General features: G+C 42.2%; 1 protein-coding gene across 16 annotated transcripts in view; it reads right to left on the bottom strand.

Annotated features, from left to right (window-relative positions):
- The window catches only part of LOC135520929 (titin-like), a 56711-nt gene extending 42207 nt beyond the window's left edge, over positions 1-14504 (bottom strand). For 5 of the 16 annotated variants that reach the window (XM_064946788.1, XM_064946796.1, XM_064946793.1 and 2 more), the window contains exons 1-2: positions 14274-14504; positions 11620-11677 (exon numbers count right to left, since the gene is read on the bottom strand). In XM_064946788.1, coding sequence (XP_064802860.1) covers positions 11620-11632 — 13 coding nt within the window. In that variant the 5' untranslated portion in view covers positions 11633-11677; positions 14274-14504. Of the gene's footprint in view, positions 1-6597; positions 6746-11562; positions 11594-11619; positions 11678-14273 lie in introns of those variants that run through there. The other 11 variants (XM_064946799.1, XM_064946801.1, XM_064946803.1 and 8 more) reach the window with 7 other exon arrangements.
- Between the last annotated feature and the right edge of the window lie 3287 nt (positions 14505-17791).

The following is a 17791-nucleotide window of genomic DNA, read 5'->3' as shown; positions in this document are numbered from 1 at the left end:
AGGACAGGAAAGGGAAGAGGGGTTGGATAAGATACTGTAAGACAGGAAAGGGAAGAGGGGTTGGATAAGATACTGTAAGACATGAAAGGGAAGAGGGGTTGGATAAGATACTGTAGGACAGGAAAGCCATGATCCCTTATTGATGTCACTTGTTAAATCCACTTCAAAATCAGTGAGACTTGTGTATGTGTGCTATGCAGAGGATGAAATGGCAAGACAAAAAATGTAAGTGCCTTTGAACGGGGTATGGCAGTAGGTTCCAGGCACTCCGGGTTGAGTCAAGAACTGCAACGCTGCGGTTTTATTTTATTTTACACTCAACAGTATCCCGTGTGTATCAAGAATAGTCCACCACCCAAAGGACATCCAGCCTACTTGACAACTATGGGAAGCATTGGAGTCAACATGGGTGTGTGCAACTGTGTGTTGAGCAGAGCTTGTGGAGAACGGGTATAGTTCTCAGGATGTTGTAGACGCATTAGGATATGTCATGTCACTGACTGCAGTGCACACACACGCATTCCCTCACAATTTCGCTCTCACTCAGACGTAGACACACACACAACACTAAGCAGTGTAATCTAAATCGGTGGTATCAGGCCGAGGACATTTCTTCATTCATTCATAGTTGTTGTGAATCTGAGTAGCAGCCACCCCCATCTCAACCACATCCCCCAGCACCAACACTAATACCGCTGGCCCTTAAGCACATTGGATCATATTTGCCCTACAGGGGAACTGAGAAACAGAAACATGCGTGGTAGGTGCTGAGAGTGAATTTAGTGAGTGGGATTTAGCCTGGAGTTTAGTGTTAATCAGGCTCCAAGTGAGATTATCTCTCTTCCTCCCCTCCCTCCCTCCCTCTCCTCTTTCTATTCTCTCTCCCCATCTCCTCTTTCCCCCCCTCTTCGCTCTCTCCCTTCTCTCCTTCTGTTCTCGCACTCTCTCGCTCCCCTCTCTCTCTCAGAGAAAATCTGGCAGGTTGTGATCAGCTGTGCTGATTCATGGTTTATGCTAAGTCCCACCCACCTATTAGCCCCTCCCACCTGGCCAAAAGTCAAAATTAAAAGGAAATAAATGCCAAAGATATCTGTAAACACATGCGCTTGCGCAGCGGTATAGAGGCAGGCTCTCACATGCCCACGCACAAACACATTTACAAACAAACATGCATCCTATCACATGCCCACACAGATACTCACCGATTCACGGCTGCAGTCATTCACATAGACATACACACACACACAAAAATGGAATATGCTAATTGCTTCAAAAGAACATTCCCAATGCTCTCAGCGACGTTGATATAGAAACCTCTAACACTAAAACCCATTGATTTAAAACAAAAAAGCAGTGCAAAGGGCTTTACACTGGTTAGTTCTTAAACTCTCAGCTATAATGGCTACTGTCCCATGTCGGTCTGTTGGTCTTCTAGTGTGTAACTTTATCTCCAGCTCTCTGTTTCAACCTAATCAATACCCCCACAGATGGTTCTGATGTTGTAACGTGAACCGCTTGGGGACCAGGCTGAACGGCGTCATCCCATTGATCGACTGTGGTTGGGCTGAAGGAGCAGACCAAGCCTACACTTAAATTCAATCCAGTTTAAACCGGACTTCAGCCAAAGCCAATTGATTGAAGGTGAAATCTGTATATTAGTGGAACATTATTTCAGAAATGTTCATGTCTGTGTGTCTTATGGTACCAGAGAGGATTCATATTCGTAAATGAACAGTTTCCATGACGTGTCTGTCAATGGGGCGACAGGTAGCAGGGGGTTAAAGTGTTGGGTAGTAAGCAAAATGTTGCTGGTTTGAATACCCGAGCGGACAAGGTGAAAAATCTGTCGATGTGCCCTTCAGCAAGGCACTTAACCCTAATTAGCTCTAGGGGTTAGATCCTGTAAAACAACACATTTCACTGCACCTTTCCAGATTTATGTGACAATACAACATTTTATTTTTTATATGCTGTAATTGTCAATGGATAATATCAATGTGTTTGTCAATAATACATAATTGTAAATGTAAAGTATCGATGACATGTGTGTCAATGATCGTGCCTATAACAGTTTCTCGACATGCTGTGGATATACAACAAGTTCACAGTCCACTCCAGTCACATGTGGAATAAAGACACAGTGGCAAGAAACCGTATGTGAACCCTTTGGAAATACCCGGATTTCTGCATACATTGGTTATAAAATGTGATCTGATCATCTACGTCACAACAATAGACAAACACGGTCTGCTTAAACTAATAAAACACAACAAATTACACGTTGTCATGTCTTTATGAACACACATTCACAGTGCAGGGTGGGGAAAGGATGTGAACCCTCAACCAAACATTTTCTGTAGTTGCGGATCAGAACTGCACAACGTTGAGGAGGAATTTTGGACCATTCGTCTTTATAAACCGGTTTCAGTTCAGCAAGATTCTTGGGATGTCTGGTGTGAACTGCTCCCAAGGTCATGCCCCAGCATCTCAAATCGGGTTGAGGTCAGGACTGACTGGGCCACTCAGGTTGAGGTCAGGACTGACTCGGCCACTCCAAAAGGTGTATTTTCTTCTGTTGAAGCCATTCTGCTGTTGATTTACTTCTGTGTTTTGGGTCATTGTCCTGTTGCATCAGTCAACTGCTGATTCAATTGGCCGACAGATTCATTCTCCTGGAAAATGTCTTGATAAACTTAGGAATTAATTTCTCTGTCGGTGGTAGCAAGCTGTCCAGGCCCTGAGGCAGCAAAGCAGCCCCAAACCTGTTGTTTTGGACCGCAGTGGCTTCTTCCGTGGTATCCTCCCATGAACACCATTCTTGTTCAGTGTTCTACATATCGTAGACTCGTCAACAGAGATGTTAGCATGTTCCAGAGATTTCTCTAAGTCTTTAGCTAACACTAGGATTCTTCTTAACATCATTGATCATTCTGCGCTGTTCTCTTGCAGTCATCTTTGCAGGACGGCCACTCCTAGGGAGTAGCAACAGTGCTGAACTTTCTCCATTTGTAGACATTTTTTCTTACCGTGGACTGATGAACAGCAAGGCTTTTAGAGATATTTTTGTAACCCATTCCAGCTTTATGCAAGTCAACAATTCTTAATCTTAGGTCTTCTGAGATCTCTTTTGTTCGAGGCTTGGTTCACATCAGGCAATGCTTCTTGTGAATAGCAAACTCACATTGTGAGTGTTTTTATAGAAGGCAGCTCTAACCAACATCTCCAATCTTGTCTCATTGATCAGACTCCAGGTTAGCTGACTCCTGACTCCAATTATCTTTTGGAGAAGTCATTAGCCTTGGGGTTCACATACTTTTCCCAACCCACACTGTGAATGTTTAACTTATATATTCAATATAGACAAGAAAAATACAATAATTTGTGTGTTATTAATTTAAGCACACTATGTTCATCTATTGTTGTGACTTAGATGAAGATCAGATCAAATTTAATGACCAATTTACACAGAACTCCAGGTAATTCCAAAGGGTTCACATACTTTTTTCTTAACACTGTACAATTGGAAACTCTAGATCTTATCAGAGAAAAAAACATCACTCTTGAAAAACAGAGCAAGTGACTTCGTATCTTGTACTGTGTGGAGTATTGGCCCTTGGCACGAGGCTCGGGCGTTAGACTGTATACACCGTATACCAGGGGATTTGGAAATAGCCATGGGATGGTTTTTCAATACCTCTTTGAAGGTTTAATATTGGTGACTACTTTAAGTAGATACCTGCAGTCAACTTGTGCAATGTGTTAGGAGATCAAGCAGCTCGCTTTCTTCCTTTCACCTTTCACATTATGAAGCTCAGCGTAGTTCCCCAGAACAGTTGAGCCAGTCACATTATTGTACATTATAAAGCTCACCGTAGTTCCCCAGAACAGTTGAGCCAGTCACATTATTGTACATTATGAAGCTCACCGTAGTTCCCCAGAACAGTTGAGCCAGTCACATTATTGTACATTATGAAGCTCACGTAGTTCCCAGAACAGTTGAGCCAGTCACATTATTGTACATTATAAAGCTCACCGTAGTTCCCCAGAACAGTTGAGCCAGTCACATTATTGTACATTATAAAGCTCACCGTAGTTCCCCAGAACAGTTGAGCCAGTCACATTATTGTACATTATGAAGCTCAGCGTAGTTCCCCAGAACAGTTGAGCCAGTCACATTATTGTACATTATGAAGCTCACCGTAGTTCACCGTAGTTCCCCAGAACAGTTGAGCCCCAGAACAGTTGAGCCAGTCACATTATTGTACATTATGAAGCTCAGCGTAGTTCCCCAGAACAGTTGAGCCAGTCACATTATTGTACATTATGAAGCTCACCGTAGTTCCCCAGAACAGTTGAGCCAGTCACATTATTGTACATTATGAAGCTCACCGTAGTTCCCCAGAACAGTTGAGCCAGTCACATTATTGTACATTATGAAGCTCACCGTAGTTCCCCAGAACAGTTGAGCCAGTCACATTATTGTACATTATGAAGCTCACCGTAGTTCCCCAGAACAGTTGAGCCTGTCACCTGTTTGTTCGTAAAACAACAGGAGAAAACGGGAGCAGGTGAGTCCAGCTGTGTGTTGACAGGGGTTGTGTTTTATATTGAAAGTCAAGTCTTTTTTTGCTTCAATAGAGTGATCAGGGACGTGCAACTATAATTTTCCATTGGTGCAACACATTCAGCAGAAAATAGCTTCATTTTCATCAGATGACAACAGAAGTGCAACGCTATCTGGCTGGCAGCCACACAAGTAAATGAGCTTACAATGAAAAAGTCAAATCCCTTTGAATGAGTTATTTACTTGCGTTTTTTCCTCCTCTCTGTTCTCAGCCCGTCTCCTCCTACCCCCTATTCTCTGAGCAGGCATGCCATTGCCCTAGCGACTCCAGACTCCACACAGACACAGCATGTAGCCTACACATGCTGCTCCAGAGCCTGTGCTGTTCTTTCTTCAGAGAAGCATGTGTCAAAACTTTGTTCATTTGCACAATGTCTCTCGTTCACAATCACTTGGAAATGTACAAACTCACCAAAAAATGCCATTCGCTAGTTCCTACCTATATATGTATAACTTTATGAGCTGGATTGCCTGTCTTTGCAATTTGTTTATTCTCATTTCTGCATTTTAGCATATTTAGCTAGCAGCCTCCATATAAATTAGCTTTTACTAGTGCTAATTTTGTTAGCATTCTAGTAATAGACGCCCAATAGGTTTGTTTTGGCGTCCCCTTGTGTACAAAACCAGTAATACCATAAATCCCAGGACGACAGAAGGAAGGTATGACGACATGAAAATCTAGTGCCCAACCCTACTTGGCACAAAAAAACACACAGTAGTAATTTACTAAACTAATGCAACATCACTCTTTCTCCTTCCTAACTCTTCTTCACCAGTCCACTCTCACTAATACACTAAAACGTTCTCTCTCTCACACACACACACACTTGCTCTCTCTCAGATCTCCCTCTCGTTCAGGTGTCTCTCTCAGTGTTCTCTTGCCCCTCCCGCATCATGTTTTCATCCCTTCATAACAGATTATCTTGCTATATATATACACATATATATCCAAGCAGTATCAATGGAGGATGGGTTTACTGGATGAGTTCCCCTTCAGTGTGTTACAGGCAGCAGCAGCAGATACACAACAAAAGACACTAAGGTTGTGGGACACTTTCCTAGACACAGAATAAACCAATGTTCTTGTCATTTTAGCAACAAGGCCAGGCTCAATATTTTACAACCACAGGGAAAATGGAGTAAAGTTTCAAAGTCTTCAGTCTGATTTCCCCCCCCACAAAGTTATGTCAAGTGCAATGGTAAGGTGTGATGATAGTCGGCATGGCCCGGACTGCTTCTGAGCTCGACATAGGACCTTTTCCTGCCCATGTTTTTGTGTTGAAAATCTGCACACACAAAAGCCATTTAACTTCTCATCAAGAGATTGATAGTAGGCTAGTGATGGCCAATGGGATGAATGACTATTGAGCACAGTTAACATACAGTAGTAGATCACTCCATCTTGCTAAAGAAAAGTCAAAAGAAGAAAAGGAACCAGAAGTGTTTGTAACATTGTAATATTTGAATAAATGCATGTCCTCATTGTCCTGATTTTAATCCAAAAACACTGCACTACAAATAGCCATCTAAAAATGTTAGGAAATTGTATTCAATTATTGTAAGAAAAATGTTGAATTAGGTCGAGTTATTTATTTCACATTCATTGGGCCACAAATAAATGCCACACGATATGGATAAAAGACCCTGGAGCAGTGAGCGGCCAGGCAAATGAAATACCCTGGCGTGCCTATTCTAATCATCATGACCATTCATTCACTTGTTTTTAACTGAAGATATTGGAATTTGGAGGTAGCCCAAACGCAGATGTCTTTCAACTTTTACAAAACATTGATTTATTTAAGGTGTGATTTTTTTTAACACTATCTCCCGTGTGCGCGTCAGCTACACCGCGATGCTTATCGCGCAGGCATTTAAATCATCTTAGTATGAAAATGGCGCCGAATGTAGAAAACAAATAAACACCAACTCTAAATCCCATCAGCCGCCAGAAATACATTCAAAAGTGCGCTTACCTAAAATAGAAATACCATCAATGAAGAACTATAATTAGTTAAATCCAACGCAAGCGAATATTCCGTACATCCAGTGAAGTTACAATAACGAAGTTATAACGTTGCAGAAACCGGACGCATGCTTTGTTGTGTTGAAGATGCTTATCCGCGCTAGTAAAGGGGAGGAGTCACCATACTGAAGTATCGGACTTTGTTCACCGTATGCACCAATTGAACACTGCTAAATTCTAGATTCACCTATGGGAATTGGGGGAGATGTTGAATCATATGGTCCATTTCGATAACGATGTTTGAATTGAGTGCTTCATAATTAATCACAAAATTCTCAGAAATGATCCTGAGAGTTTGGTCCAACACCTATGACAGGATGAAGCGCCGAAACAATAACCTATTCTATTTCTCGGGTTTTTCTTATCTATATTATTTTATTACTGCATTGTTGGGAAAGAGCTCGTAAATGAGCGTTTACTGTTTTACACCTGCTGTATCCTGTGCACGTGACAAATAAACTTTGAAACGTGAAACTAAATAACTGTAAATAAGAATTTGTTTTAAACTGACTTGCCTAGTTAAATAAAAGGCCTATAGCGATAATTCACCAGCATTATCCTCCCAGCCTCTCACTTCTCAATGAATCACCTCATTTTAATATGCAGTAAATCAATTACACTATCAAATGAATCCACAGCAGCACATGTATCCACCATCCTCCCACTAGGCAGGGCTGGCCAATGAATGAGCCGGCCTGGGTTAGACACAGCAAGCAGCCCAAGAACAGGAGGGAGGCAGATAGAGAAGCATCAGGAGAACTGGTCTACACTACACAACCCTCCATCCAAGCCCTTTTCAGGCAGCGCCCCAGCACTTTTCTTTCTGCTGTAGGCTACCATGCTGTGTGAGAGTCACCACCTAGAACTCCCTCTGCTGTAGGCAACCATGCTGTGTGAGAGTCACCACCTAGAACTCCCTCTGCCTACCATGCTATTGAACTCCCTCTGCTACCATGCTGAGTGAGGGAGTCGCCCCCTAGAACTCCCTCTGCTGTAGGCAACCATGCTGTGTGAGAACTAGAACCCTCTGCTATTGGCTACCATGCTGTGTGAGGGAGTCACCACCTAGAACTCCCTCTGCTGTAGGCAACCATGCTGTGTGAGAGTCACCACCTAGAACTCCCTCTGCTATTGGCTACCATGCTGAGTGAGGGAGTCGCCCCCTAGAACTCCCTCTGCTGTAGGCAACCATGCTGTGTGAGGGAGTCACCCCCTAGAACTCCCTCTGCTATTGGCTACCATGCTGTGTGAGGGAGTCACCCCCTAGAACTCCCTCTGCTATTGGCTACCATGCTGTGTGAGGGAGTCACCCCCTAGAACTCCCTCTGCTATTGGCTACCATGCTGTGTGAGACAGAGACACATAGGATCTGCCTGCAACCAATCCTCAGAAGTGTCTCCCCATTTTCAAGTGTAATGGGCCAGCACTGCTCATTTTGTGTAGTGCCCCCTGCTACACACACACACAGACTCTCTTTATTGGGGATGACATGGTCCCCACCCATCTGTCTGACCCCATTAGTGCCATACGGCTCATGGAGAGGCTGGGGTTGTGGAGGCAGGGGGAGAGGGAGGGGGTAGACAGTCGGGTTCAATATTCTCTAAACAACCCATAGAGGGAAAGAGTACAGGGTACAGGTTTTTGTTTTTTATATATATATATTATTTAACCTTTATTTTAACAGTTAAGAACAAATTTTATTTAACTAGGCAAGTCAGTTAAGAACAAAGTGATGCAGCCTGGATTCGAGTTAGGGTACAGGATACAGGGTTAGGGTACATGGTCAGGATACCGGGTACATGGTCGGGGTACATGGTCAGGGTACCGGGTACATGGTCAGGGTACCGGGTCAGGGTACCGGGTACATGACTATGGTACATGGTTAGGGTACATGGTACATGGTCAGGGTACATGATCATGGTATATGGTTAGGGTACCTTGCTAGGGTACATTGGGACTCCTATGGTACAATGGTTCACGGCCAGAAGTGATGCAGCCATGGATTCGGGTTAGGGTACATGGTTAGGGTACAGGATACAGGGTTAGGGTACATGGTCAGGGTACATGGTTAGGGTACATGATTAGGGTACATGGTTAGGGTACATGGTTAGGGTACAGGGTTAGGGTGGTTAGGGTACAGGGTTAGGGTACATGGTTAGGGTACATGGTTAGGGTACATGACTATGGTACATGGTTAGGGTACATGGTACATGGTCAGGGTACATGATCACGGTACATGGTTAGGGTACATTGCTAGGGTACAGGGTTAGGGTACAGGGTTAGGGTACAGGGTTAGGGTACAGGGTTAGGGTACAGGGTTAGGGTACATGGTTAGGGTACATGGTTAGGGTACAGGGTTAGGGTACAGGGTTAGGGTACAGGGTTATCCACTGTCACCTTTGTCTCTCCAGACCAACTTCCTGTGGCATGAGATCACAGACGACTGTCAAACTGGGCCATGTGGCATCTGGAAATACTACAAGTCTGTTCCTGTTTTTACAGTATTGAGACTGACCAAATATGGGGCAAATCAGTTTCTGTATCTATCATTATAACGTTGTTACTGACCTCAAGTGCAGAGCTGGAAACAAGGGGGAATGTTGAAATGGCATTAACAAGCCTCTGGTGTATATACGGATACAGTATACAAGAATATTGTTATTTTTTACTCTGATGTCGTACTGTAACATAATCCAAAAGAATTACTGGACATGGTCACAACATGACAAGGGCAGAAGGAATGTAGACAGACAGATAGGTGTGTTTTACTACACACACCCCTCCCTCCACCCTCCAGTTGCCTAGAAACCCCTCCCTTCCCCTCTCCCTAATGCAGGGAGCAGGTGCTGGGCTGGACCCCAGAGAGATGAGGAGAGGGGAGGGCACCACTCACAGATGCACCCTCCCCAGAGACTCTGACAGACACAGACAGCCAAGACACAAAACCTCTCACTCTAAGAAAATCACCACACACACACACACACACACACACACACACACACACACACACACACACACACACACACACACACACACACACACACACACACACACACACACACACACACACACACACCTTTAGTTGGGCACATGGAGTGTGTTTATATCTCTCGTCTTCATCCCTCTCTTTGGCTCCATCACGGATTACATAACGGCCCCTATACCCCTCCCTCTCCCCTCCCGTTGCCTTCCTTCCTCTGTCCTGTTAGCTACTGCATCATGGTTAGAGACATCTAGCACCTTGTTTTGCATCACACAATATATCTATAATACGTAAAACAATATTTGCGGCTGTGAACATCTGGTATTCATAAAATAATGCCAGTCGGCACATATAGTACTGTCTGTAGCATGCTTAAGGAGACTTAGTTTGTGGTTGGAGATCTAAGCTCTAGAAAGCACTAAGGGCATGGATGGATGGATGGTAGGCTAACCGCACATTAATATTTATAGTGCACCATTATGGTATCAAGTATTAATGAAGCAGGAATGTTCCATGTTTCTGCAGTATTCTCCCAGTAGATAGCATACTACAGGAGCAGTAGCTGTGTTGCTCATGCCCAGTTTGGATGCTTCAGGGAGACGTGCTAGTCTAGTTGCACAACATTAGGGTCATCATGTTCAGTAGGAACCAATGAGAGAAAAACATTTGAAGGGGGGGGGGAATAAAATAAATGGTTATTGAACAAGCTCAGGTAGTATCTGCTCTGTTTCAGTAAGTTTTCTCCCGGTTCACACCCACTGAACGCACCCGAGGTTTTCTTACAGAGCTAAACATTTAATACAGACAAGTGAGATGACTGAAAATAGCCACGCCAATGAAAACGTCTGCCCTGTCTGCATCACTGAGATCAGAGGGTTTCTAAAACCTTGGTGATGATGCACGCTCTCAGATTCAACAACAGTCAAAGACACGGGCCTGTGTCAAGGCATTGCTCCATCTATTATGAAACAGCTTAATCCACTTTATAGGCATTATGAAGCTATGTGCACCACAGCCTTTGTGTTTATATATATTCATGTTCTTGCTGTATTCAGTTTTCATCCTCCTGTATCTGTGCCAGTAGAATCATCCCTGAGTTTGTGCTTCCACCTGGTGGCTAAAGAGACAATGACAGTTCTTGGCTCAACCACATACAGAAAGATTCCCCTAAGAGTATTCCTGACAGGGTTGTCTTTGAAAGTGGTGTTGGCCTTCTTCAGCAGAAATGCTCCATTGCATGTTATGTTCTGGTCAGTTATATGTGATAGTTATTACTACTCTAGAACACACAGTTATTTAGATGAAATCCACATTAGATAAAGACCAAAATTCTGGCACGTTGTGTGCTAAGAGCACCAGTTGAGAGTCATAGGGGAAACCCATAGAAGGGAACACTTTTTCCATTACGCCACGATGCCGCAATGCATGTTGGGACGGCAAGTGTTTGGGAGAGATAAAGACGCCAGAAGGTCTCAGCCAGATGTGATGCCACCACTCCCTACTTCAGCCTGGGTGAGCAGCACCAAAGCACAGGCATGCCAGAAGACATACTCACACATCAGATCAGTTGTAGCAAACTGGCTCAAATTAAGATCCTACATATGTAGCTCTATGCTTGGTGGGATTAGGAATACCTAGGATAGGATAAGTAATCCTTCTCCCCCCCCCCCTTAATGATTTAGATGCACTATTGTAAAGTGGCTGTTCCACTGGATGTCAGAAGGTGAATTCACCAATTTGTAAGTCGCTCTGGATAAGAGCGTCTGCTAAATGACTTAAATGTAAATGTATTAGAGCTCAAATATTCAAACAAGGGGATATTGTATTTCTGACTCCCATAGACCAAAATACAGGCCCTTCAGTCATGTTCCTGTCTGCCTACAAGTAAAACATTTAGCACATGATGTTAAATAAACACATGAAACAGCCTACTCCAATTATTCGAAATAGCAGCTTTTAGCAGCACTGAAAATAGAATTGGATACTCACCAAACATCAGCATGGAAACACAGGAGACATCCCAGACAGGACGAGGTACAGGGATCCACTCCAGACGAGTGAGAGAAAGGAATAGCATCAGTAAAATAGATCAGGAAGGGTTGAAATATATATTATAGCTACCTATTCCCTGTGCACTACCAGAGCTATGGGCCCTGGTCAAAAGTAGTAACTATATAGGTAATAAGGTGCAATTAGTGACATATACGGCATATTCCTTCCCAATGAATTCTATTTCACAAATGTTCACAATTTTATGTATGAAATACATATAATATTACAAAACTGGCCATCTTGCATTGCATAGTTGTATTGGTCAGCTTTTCTCTGTGTAACGTCCGTGCCTTCAGAATGTATTCACACCCCTGGACTTTCACATTTTGTTGTGTTACAAAGTGGGATTCTTCTTTTTAACCTCTATTTAACTAGGCAAGTCAGTTAAGAACAAAATCTTATTTTACAATGACGACCTTAAAATGTATTTAATTGTCTTTTTTTTGTTGACGATCTAAACAAAATACTCTGTAATGTCAAAGTGGAAGACAAATTCTGACATTTGTAACAAATTAATGAAAAATAAAACACTAATATATCTTGATTTGATAAGTATTTGCCCCCTGAGTCAATACATGTTCAAATCACCTTTGGTAATGATGACAACAATCATTACAACAAACAATTACAGTCTTTCTGGATAAGTCTCTAAGAGCTTTCCACACCTGGATTGTGCAACATTTGCCCATTATTATTTTCAAAATTCTTCAAGCTCGGTCAAATTGGTTGTTGATCATTGCTAGACAACCATTTCCAGGTCTTTCCATAGGTTTTCAAGCAGATTTAAGTCAAAACTGTAACTCAGCCACTCAGGAACATTCACTGCCTTCTTAAGCCACTTGTGTAAATTTGGCCTTGTGTTTTAGGTTATTGTCCTGCTGAAAGGTGTATTAATCTCTCCTCTAGGAATTTCCTCCATTTAGTTCATTCTTTTATCCTGAAAAACTACACACAGTCTTTAACGATTACAAGCATACCCATAACATGATGAAGCCACCACTATGCTTGAAAATATGGAGTGACACTCAGTTATGTGTTGTATTGGATTTGCCACAAACATAACACTTTGTATTCAGGAGAGAAAAGTGAATTGCTTTGCCACATTTTTTTGCAGTACTACTTTAGTGCCTTGTTGCAAACAGGATGCATGTTTTGGAATATTCTTATTCTGTACATGCTTCTTTCTTTACACTCTGTCAATTAGGTTAGAATGGTGGAGTAACTACAATGTTATAGATCCATCCTCAGTTTCCTCATCATAGCCATTAAACTGTTTTAACGTCACCATTGGCCTCATGGTGAAATCCCTGAGCAGTTTCCTTCCTCTCTGGCAACTGAGTTAGGAAGGATGCCTGTATCTTTGTAGTGACTCTGTGTTTTGATACAACATCCAAAGTGAAATTAATAAATTGACCATGTTCAAACAGACATTCATGTCAGTTTTATTTTTTTTACCCATCCACCAATAGGTGCCCTTCTTTGCAAAGCATTGGAAAACCTCCCGGTCTTTGTGGTTGAATTTGTGTTTGAAATTCACTGCTCGACTGAGGGACCTTACAGATAATTGTATGTGTGGGGTAGAGAGATGAGTCATTCGAAATCATGTTAAACACTATTAGTGTAAGCTAAAATCCACGCTAAGCACATTTTTAGGCTTACCATAACAAAGGGGTTGAATAGTTATTGACTCAAGACATTTCAGCTTTAAATGTTTAATTAAATTGTAAAACTGTCAAGAAATAGTCTATGGCTCCTCTGCTCTGTGGGTACTGGACTCTGGGTAGGGTAAAAAAAAAATACAGACACACCAAAGAGGCCTATATTATATATATATACATTTATATTTTAGTCAAATAGCCTAATACAAATTAGCAAAATATGAAAAAACAATAATAACAGGTATTATTGTATTAAACGGAGGTATTCCAAATATAAGCAAGTGGACTGTCTTGACAAGGCCAAGCGCAAAGGCTTTCTGTGGTAGGCTCAGAAACACCTGTTCAACATCAATGGAGAAATAGGCTAGTAAAGCAAAATTCGGATCTCAAAGGGAGGCAAGTCTGATAAATGTAATCGTTATTATTGAAATAACACAACGTCTAGAGCTATATTTGGATCAATTGCAACGCTGTTTGTCAAGAAAAGCGAAATATTTTGACTAAACGGCTGAGTAGTCAGACACCATCCAAATTGTAGTCCACCAATGACACGTTTGGACACCATTTACTAACATTCTTGTTGTCTCTGTACGGGTCTATGGGCCAGATGTCAAACAAGATCAGTCCAAACAACGAATAAAAATCCCAGAACAGCAGTCCACCATTCTTTGGATGGGAATAGCATTCGATCATTTATACGTTTAATGTCCCTATATTTTTTATTTCCTTACTTACATTTAGAAAATAAACTGCAATATCCCTTTGGTGTTTGACATAGTCTCACCCCCCCATTCCCACAAACACGGCGCAATTTGAACTTCAAGCGAACTGAATTAACGGCTGCGCAAAAAAAGAAACCGATTTTTGCCTTCCATATTAGATTATATTAGACTTTCGATGTTTCCCTAACATGGCACTCTCGTTTTTATTTACCTGAGAGGTGAGACGTTTCTTCCTGTTTTCTTCCTGGTATTATTCCGCCATCATAATTCAAGTGTTTCCCGACGCCTTCAGAAGTTACAGCATATTGATCCGAGTATTCCAGTGACGCGTCTTGCAATGACGAAGCACGTCTCTGCTGGTCGCAGGCAGCTGAGGGTGGGTGGGGATACCCCTGTGGACTAGGTCAGGTGCTCACTCCAATAGAAACCAAACCTTGAGCGATACTAGATGATATACGCTCTACTTGCGGCGTAAATAAAATAGATGGTAACCTAATGTTGCTGGATGGGAGCATTGGAGCAGGTAGCTTTTCTTGTCAATGCTGGGATAATATTTACCTGACCACCGTGCCATCAGGTTTATGCAGTGGAGTGCATAACAGGTTTGGAATGTGTTGTCAAAGAACTCTTTGTTCAACTGGGCCTTGTGCCAGCGTGATTTCTCTCTCTGTTGTGGGATCTTCAGTTTTAATCCCGCTGTGTATACGGGGTATAACACACTTGCACGAATCTGCATGTCAAGGAGACAATACTTTTTGACTTCAAACTATCCTGGATTCCGCTACCCTCGTATATTTTAATAACCTTCGTAATAAGGCTAGTGTATTCATCTAAAATAAAATGTTAAACTTTTTTCATTCACAATTAATATGATGAAAAATGTATGACAGTCAGATGCACTCCTCAAAGATGTATGCATTTGAAAGCCCTCAAAGATGTATGCATTTGAAAGCCCTCAAAGATGTATGCATTTGAAAGCCCTCAAAGATGTATGCATTTGAAAGCCCTAACATATGTATACATTTGAAAGCCCTCAAAGAGGTATGGATTTGAAAGCCCTCAAAGAGGTATGGATTTGAAAGCCCTCAAAGATGAATGCATTTGAAAGCCCTCAAAGATGAATGCATTTGAAAGCCCTGTCTCTGGGTAAAGCAGTGAGCACTAAGCACAGTTCAAGCAGCTTTAGGGACATTTCATTTAAACAGCTGTGCTGTCTGAGCATCTGTCCCAATATTACTACTAAGTCCCAGTGGCCATTCCTGGCACATTCTCTTGGTACAAAAATAACACAATGACATAGCCTATATGCCTGGTTCAGCACCAAATAAAAGGTAAAACAAATAGTATATGGTATTTAATCTGACCTGAGTGACAACATTAATGCTCTCTTTTCCCCACCTGACCACATTAATGCTCTCTTTTCCCCACCTGACCACATTAATGCTCTCTGTTCCCCACCTGACCACATTAATGGTCTATTTTCTCCACCTCACCACAGAAATGCTCTCTTTTCCCCACCTGACCATATTAATGCTCTCTTTTCCCCACCTGACCACATTAATGCTCTCTTTTCCCCACCTGACCACAGAAATGTTCTCTTTTCCTCACCTGACCATATTAATGCTCTCTTTTCCCCACCTGACCACAGAAATGTTCTCTTTTCCCCACCTGACCACATTAATGCTCTCTTTTCCCCACCTGACCACATTAATGCTCTCTTTTCCCCACCTGACCACATTAATGCTCTCTTTTCCCCACCTGACCACAGAAATGCTCTATTTTCTCCACCTGACCACAGAAATGCTCTCTTTTCCCCACCTGACCACATTAATGCTCTATTTTCTCCAACTCACCACAGAAATGCTCTCTTTTCCCCACCTGACCATATTAATGCTCTCTTTTCCCCACCTCATTAATTTCTTTTCCCCACCTGACCACATTAATGCTCTATTTTCTCCACCTCACCACAGAAATGCTCTCTTTTCCCCACCTGACCATATTAATGCTCTCTTTTCCCCACCTGACCACATTAATGCTCTCTGTTCCCCACCTGACTATATTAATGCTCTCTTTTCCCCACCTGACCACATTAATGTTCTCTTTTCCCCACCTGACCACAGAAATGCTCTATTTTCTCCACCTCACCACAGAAATGCTCTCTGTTCCCCACCTGACCACATTAATGCTCTATTTTCTCCACCTCACCACAGAAATGCTCTCTTTTCCCCACCTGACCATATTAATGCTCTCTTTTCCCCACCTGACCACATTAATGCTCTCTTTTCCCCACCTGACCACAGAAATGTTCTCTTTTCCTCACCTGACCATATTAATGCTCTCTTTTCCCCACCTGACCACAGAAATGTTCTCTTTTCCCCACCTGACCACATTAATGCTCTCTTTTCCCCACCTGACCACAGAAATGTTCTCTTTTCCCCACATGACCATATTAATGCTCTCTTTTCCCCACCTGACCACATTAATGCTCTCTTTTCCCCACCTGACCACAGAAATCTTCTCTTTTCCCCACATGACCATATTAATGCATTCTTTCCCCCTCATCTGCTTTTGTCCTAAACCTTCTTGTTTTCTCTATGAATTATCTGAGTAAGATTAGGGCCTCATTCTTATTTTCCACAACACTTTGAGAATGCTATCGTTTAGAAATATACTACTAGTAATATGCATAAATATATATGCGCATATATTATCAACTGTTGATAACTGTTATAGTTTCATAAAATAAGATATACATTTTCTAATATGAGTTTTCAGAGGTTTCCGGTATAGGTTACATTAGTTGTTTTTTTACTAACAGGAAAGATGCCAAACAGTGAGTGACCTTTTCAAAAGCCCTCATTAGAGAAGATACACCTCTCTCACTTGTTTTTCAGTACAGTGAGAAAATGTGTGTGTGTCATGACGGTTGCTCTTATCTCTGTGTGTGTTTGTGTGTGTGATTGTGTTTGTGTGTGTGTGTGAGCTCCAAAAGGGCTGGTCAGTTTAGAAGCTAATCTACCCAACACAAGGGCGATTCTCCCCTGCTCAACACGATAATGGTGAATGGGGCGGTCCCTCCCACTGACTCCAGAGTGAGTAATATTGTAATGTTGAGAATGTTGAGCCCCACAGTGGAGGTGTCATAATACCCACAAAAACCTAGCGGTCAAACTGGGAAAGGGGAATACCTAGTCAGTTGTTCAACTGAATGCATTCAACTGAAAAGTGTCTTCTGCATTTAACCCAACCCCTCTGAATCAGAGAGGTGCGGGGGGCTGCCATAATCGACATCCACGTTTCGGGCGCCCAGGAAATGGTTCCAATAATTTTTCAACCATTAATCTTTACTATAGGGGATTTTAGAAACACTAAAAATAAGGCCTGTGTTACTTGTAGGATTTTAAACATCTTATTTAACCGTTATTTAACTAGGCAAGTCAGGCTTACCATGGCGTGATGTTTTGACAACCATGTAAATCTTTTTCAGACAAGGTGACTTTCATCAATATATTCGGCTTTATTTACACTCAGATTCCAAAGTGCTAATTAGCATCAAATTAGTCATCATGCAAGACTACAAATCCCTGCAAGCTCCTGCACGTCATCTGTAGCTGACATCTTTGCTAACAGGTATTGTGTCAATTTCAAACTTGCAAAAGACAGTTCACAGAGTTGTCAAATGAAAGAGATTTAGCCAATTTATGAATTACTACATTTAGCTAACATTTG

The sequence above is a fragment of the Oncorhynchus masou genome, chromosome 29 (assembly GCF_036934945.1).
Source record: "Oncorhynchus masou masou isolate Uvic2021 chromosome 29, UVic_Omas_1.1, whole genome shotgun sequence".
Taxonomy (NCBI): Eukaryota; Metazoa; Chordata; class Actinopteri; order Salmoniformes; family Salmonidae; genus Oncorhynchus; species Oncorhynchus masou.
Note: the sequence above shows the minus strand (reverse complement) of the source record. Positions and strands in the feature narration are given on the sequence as shown.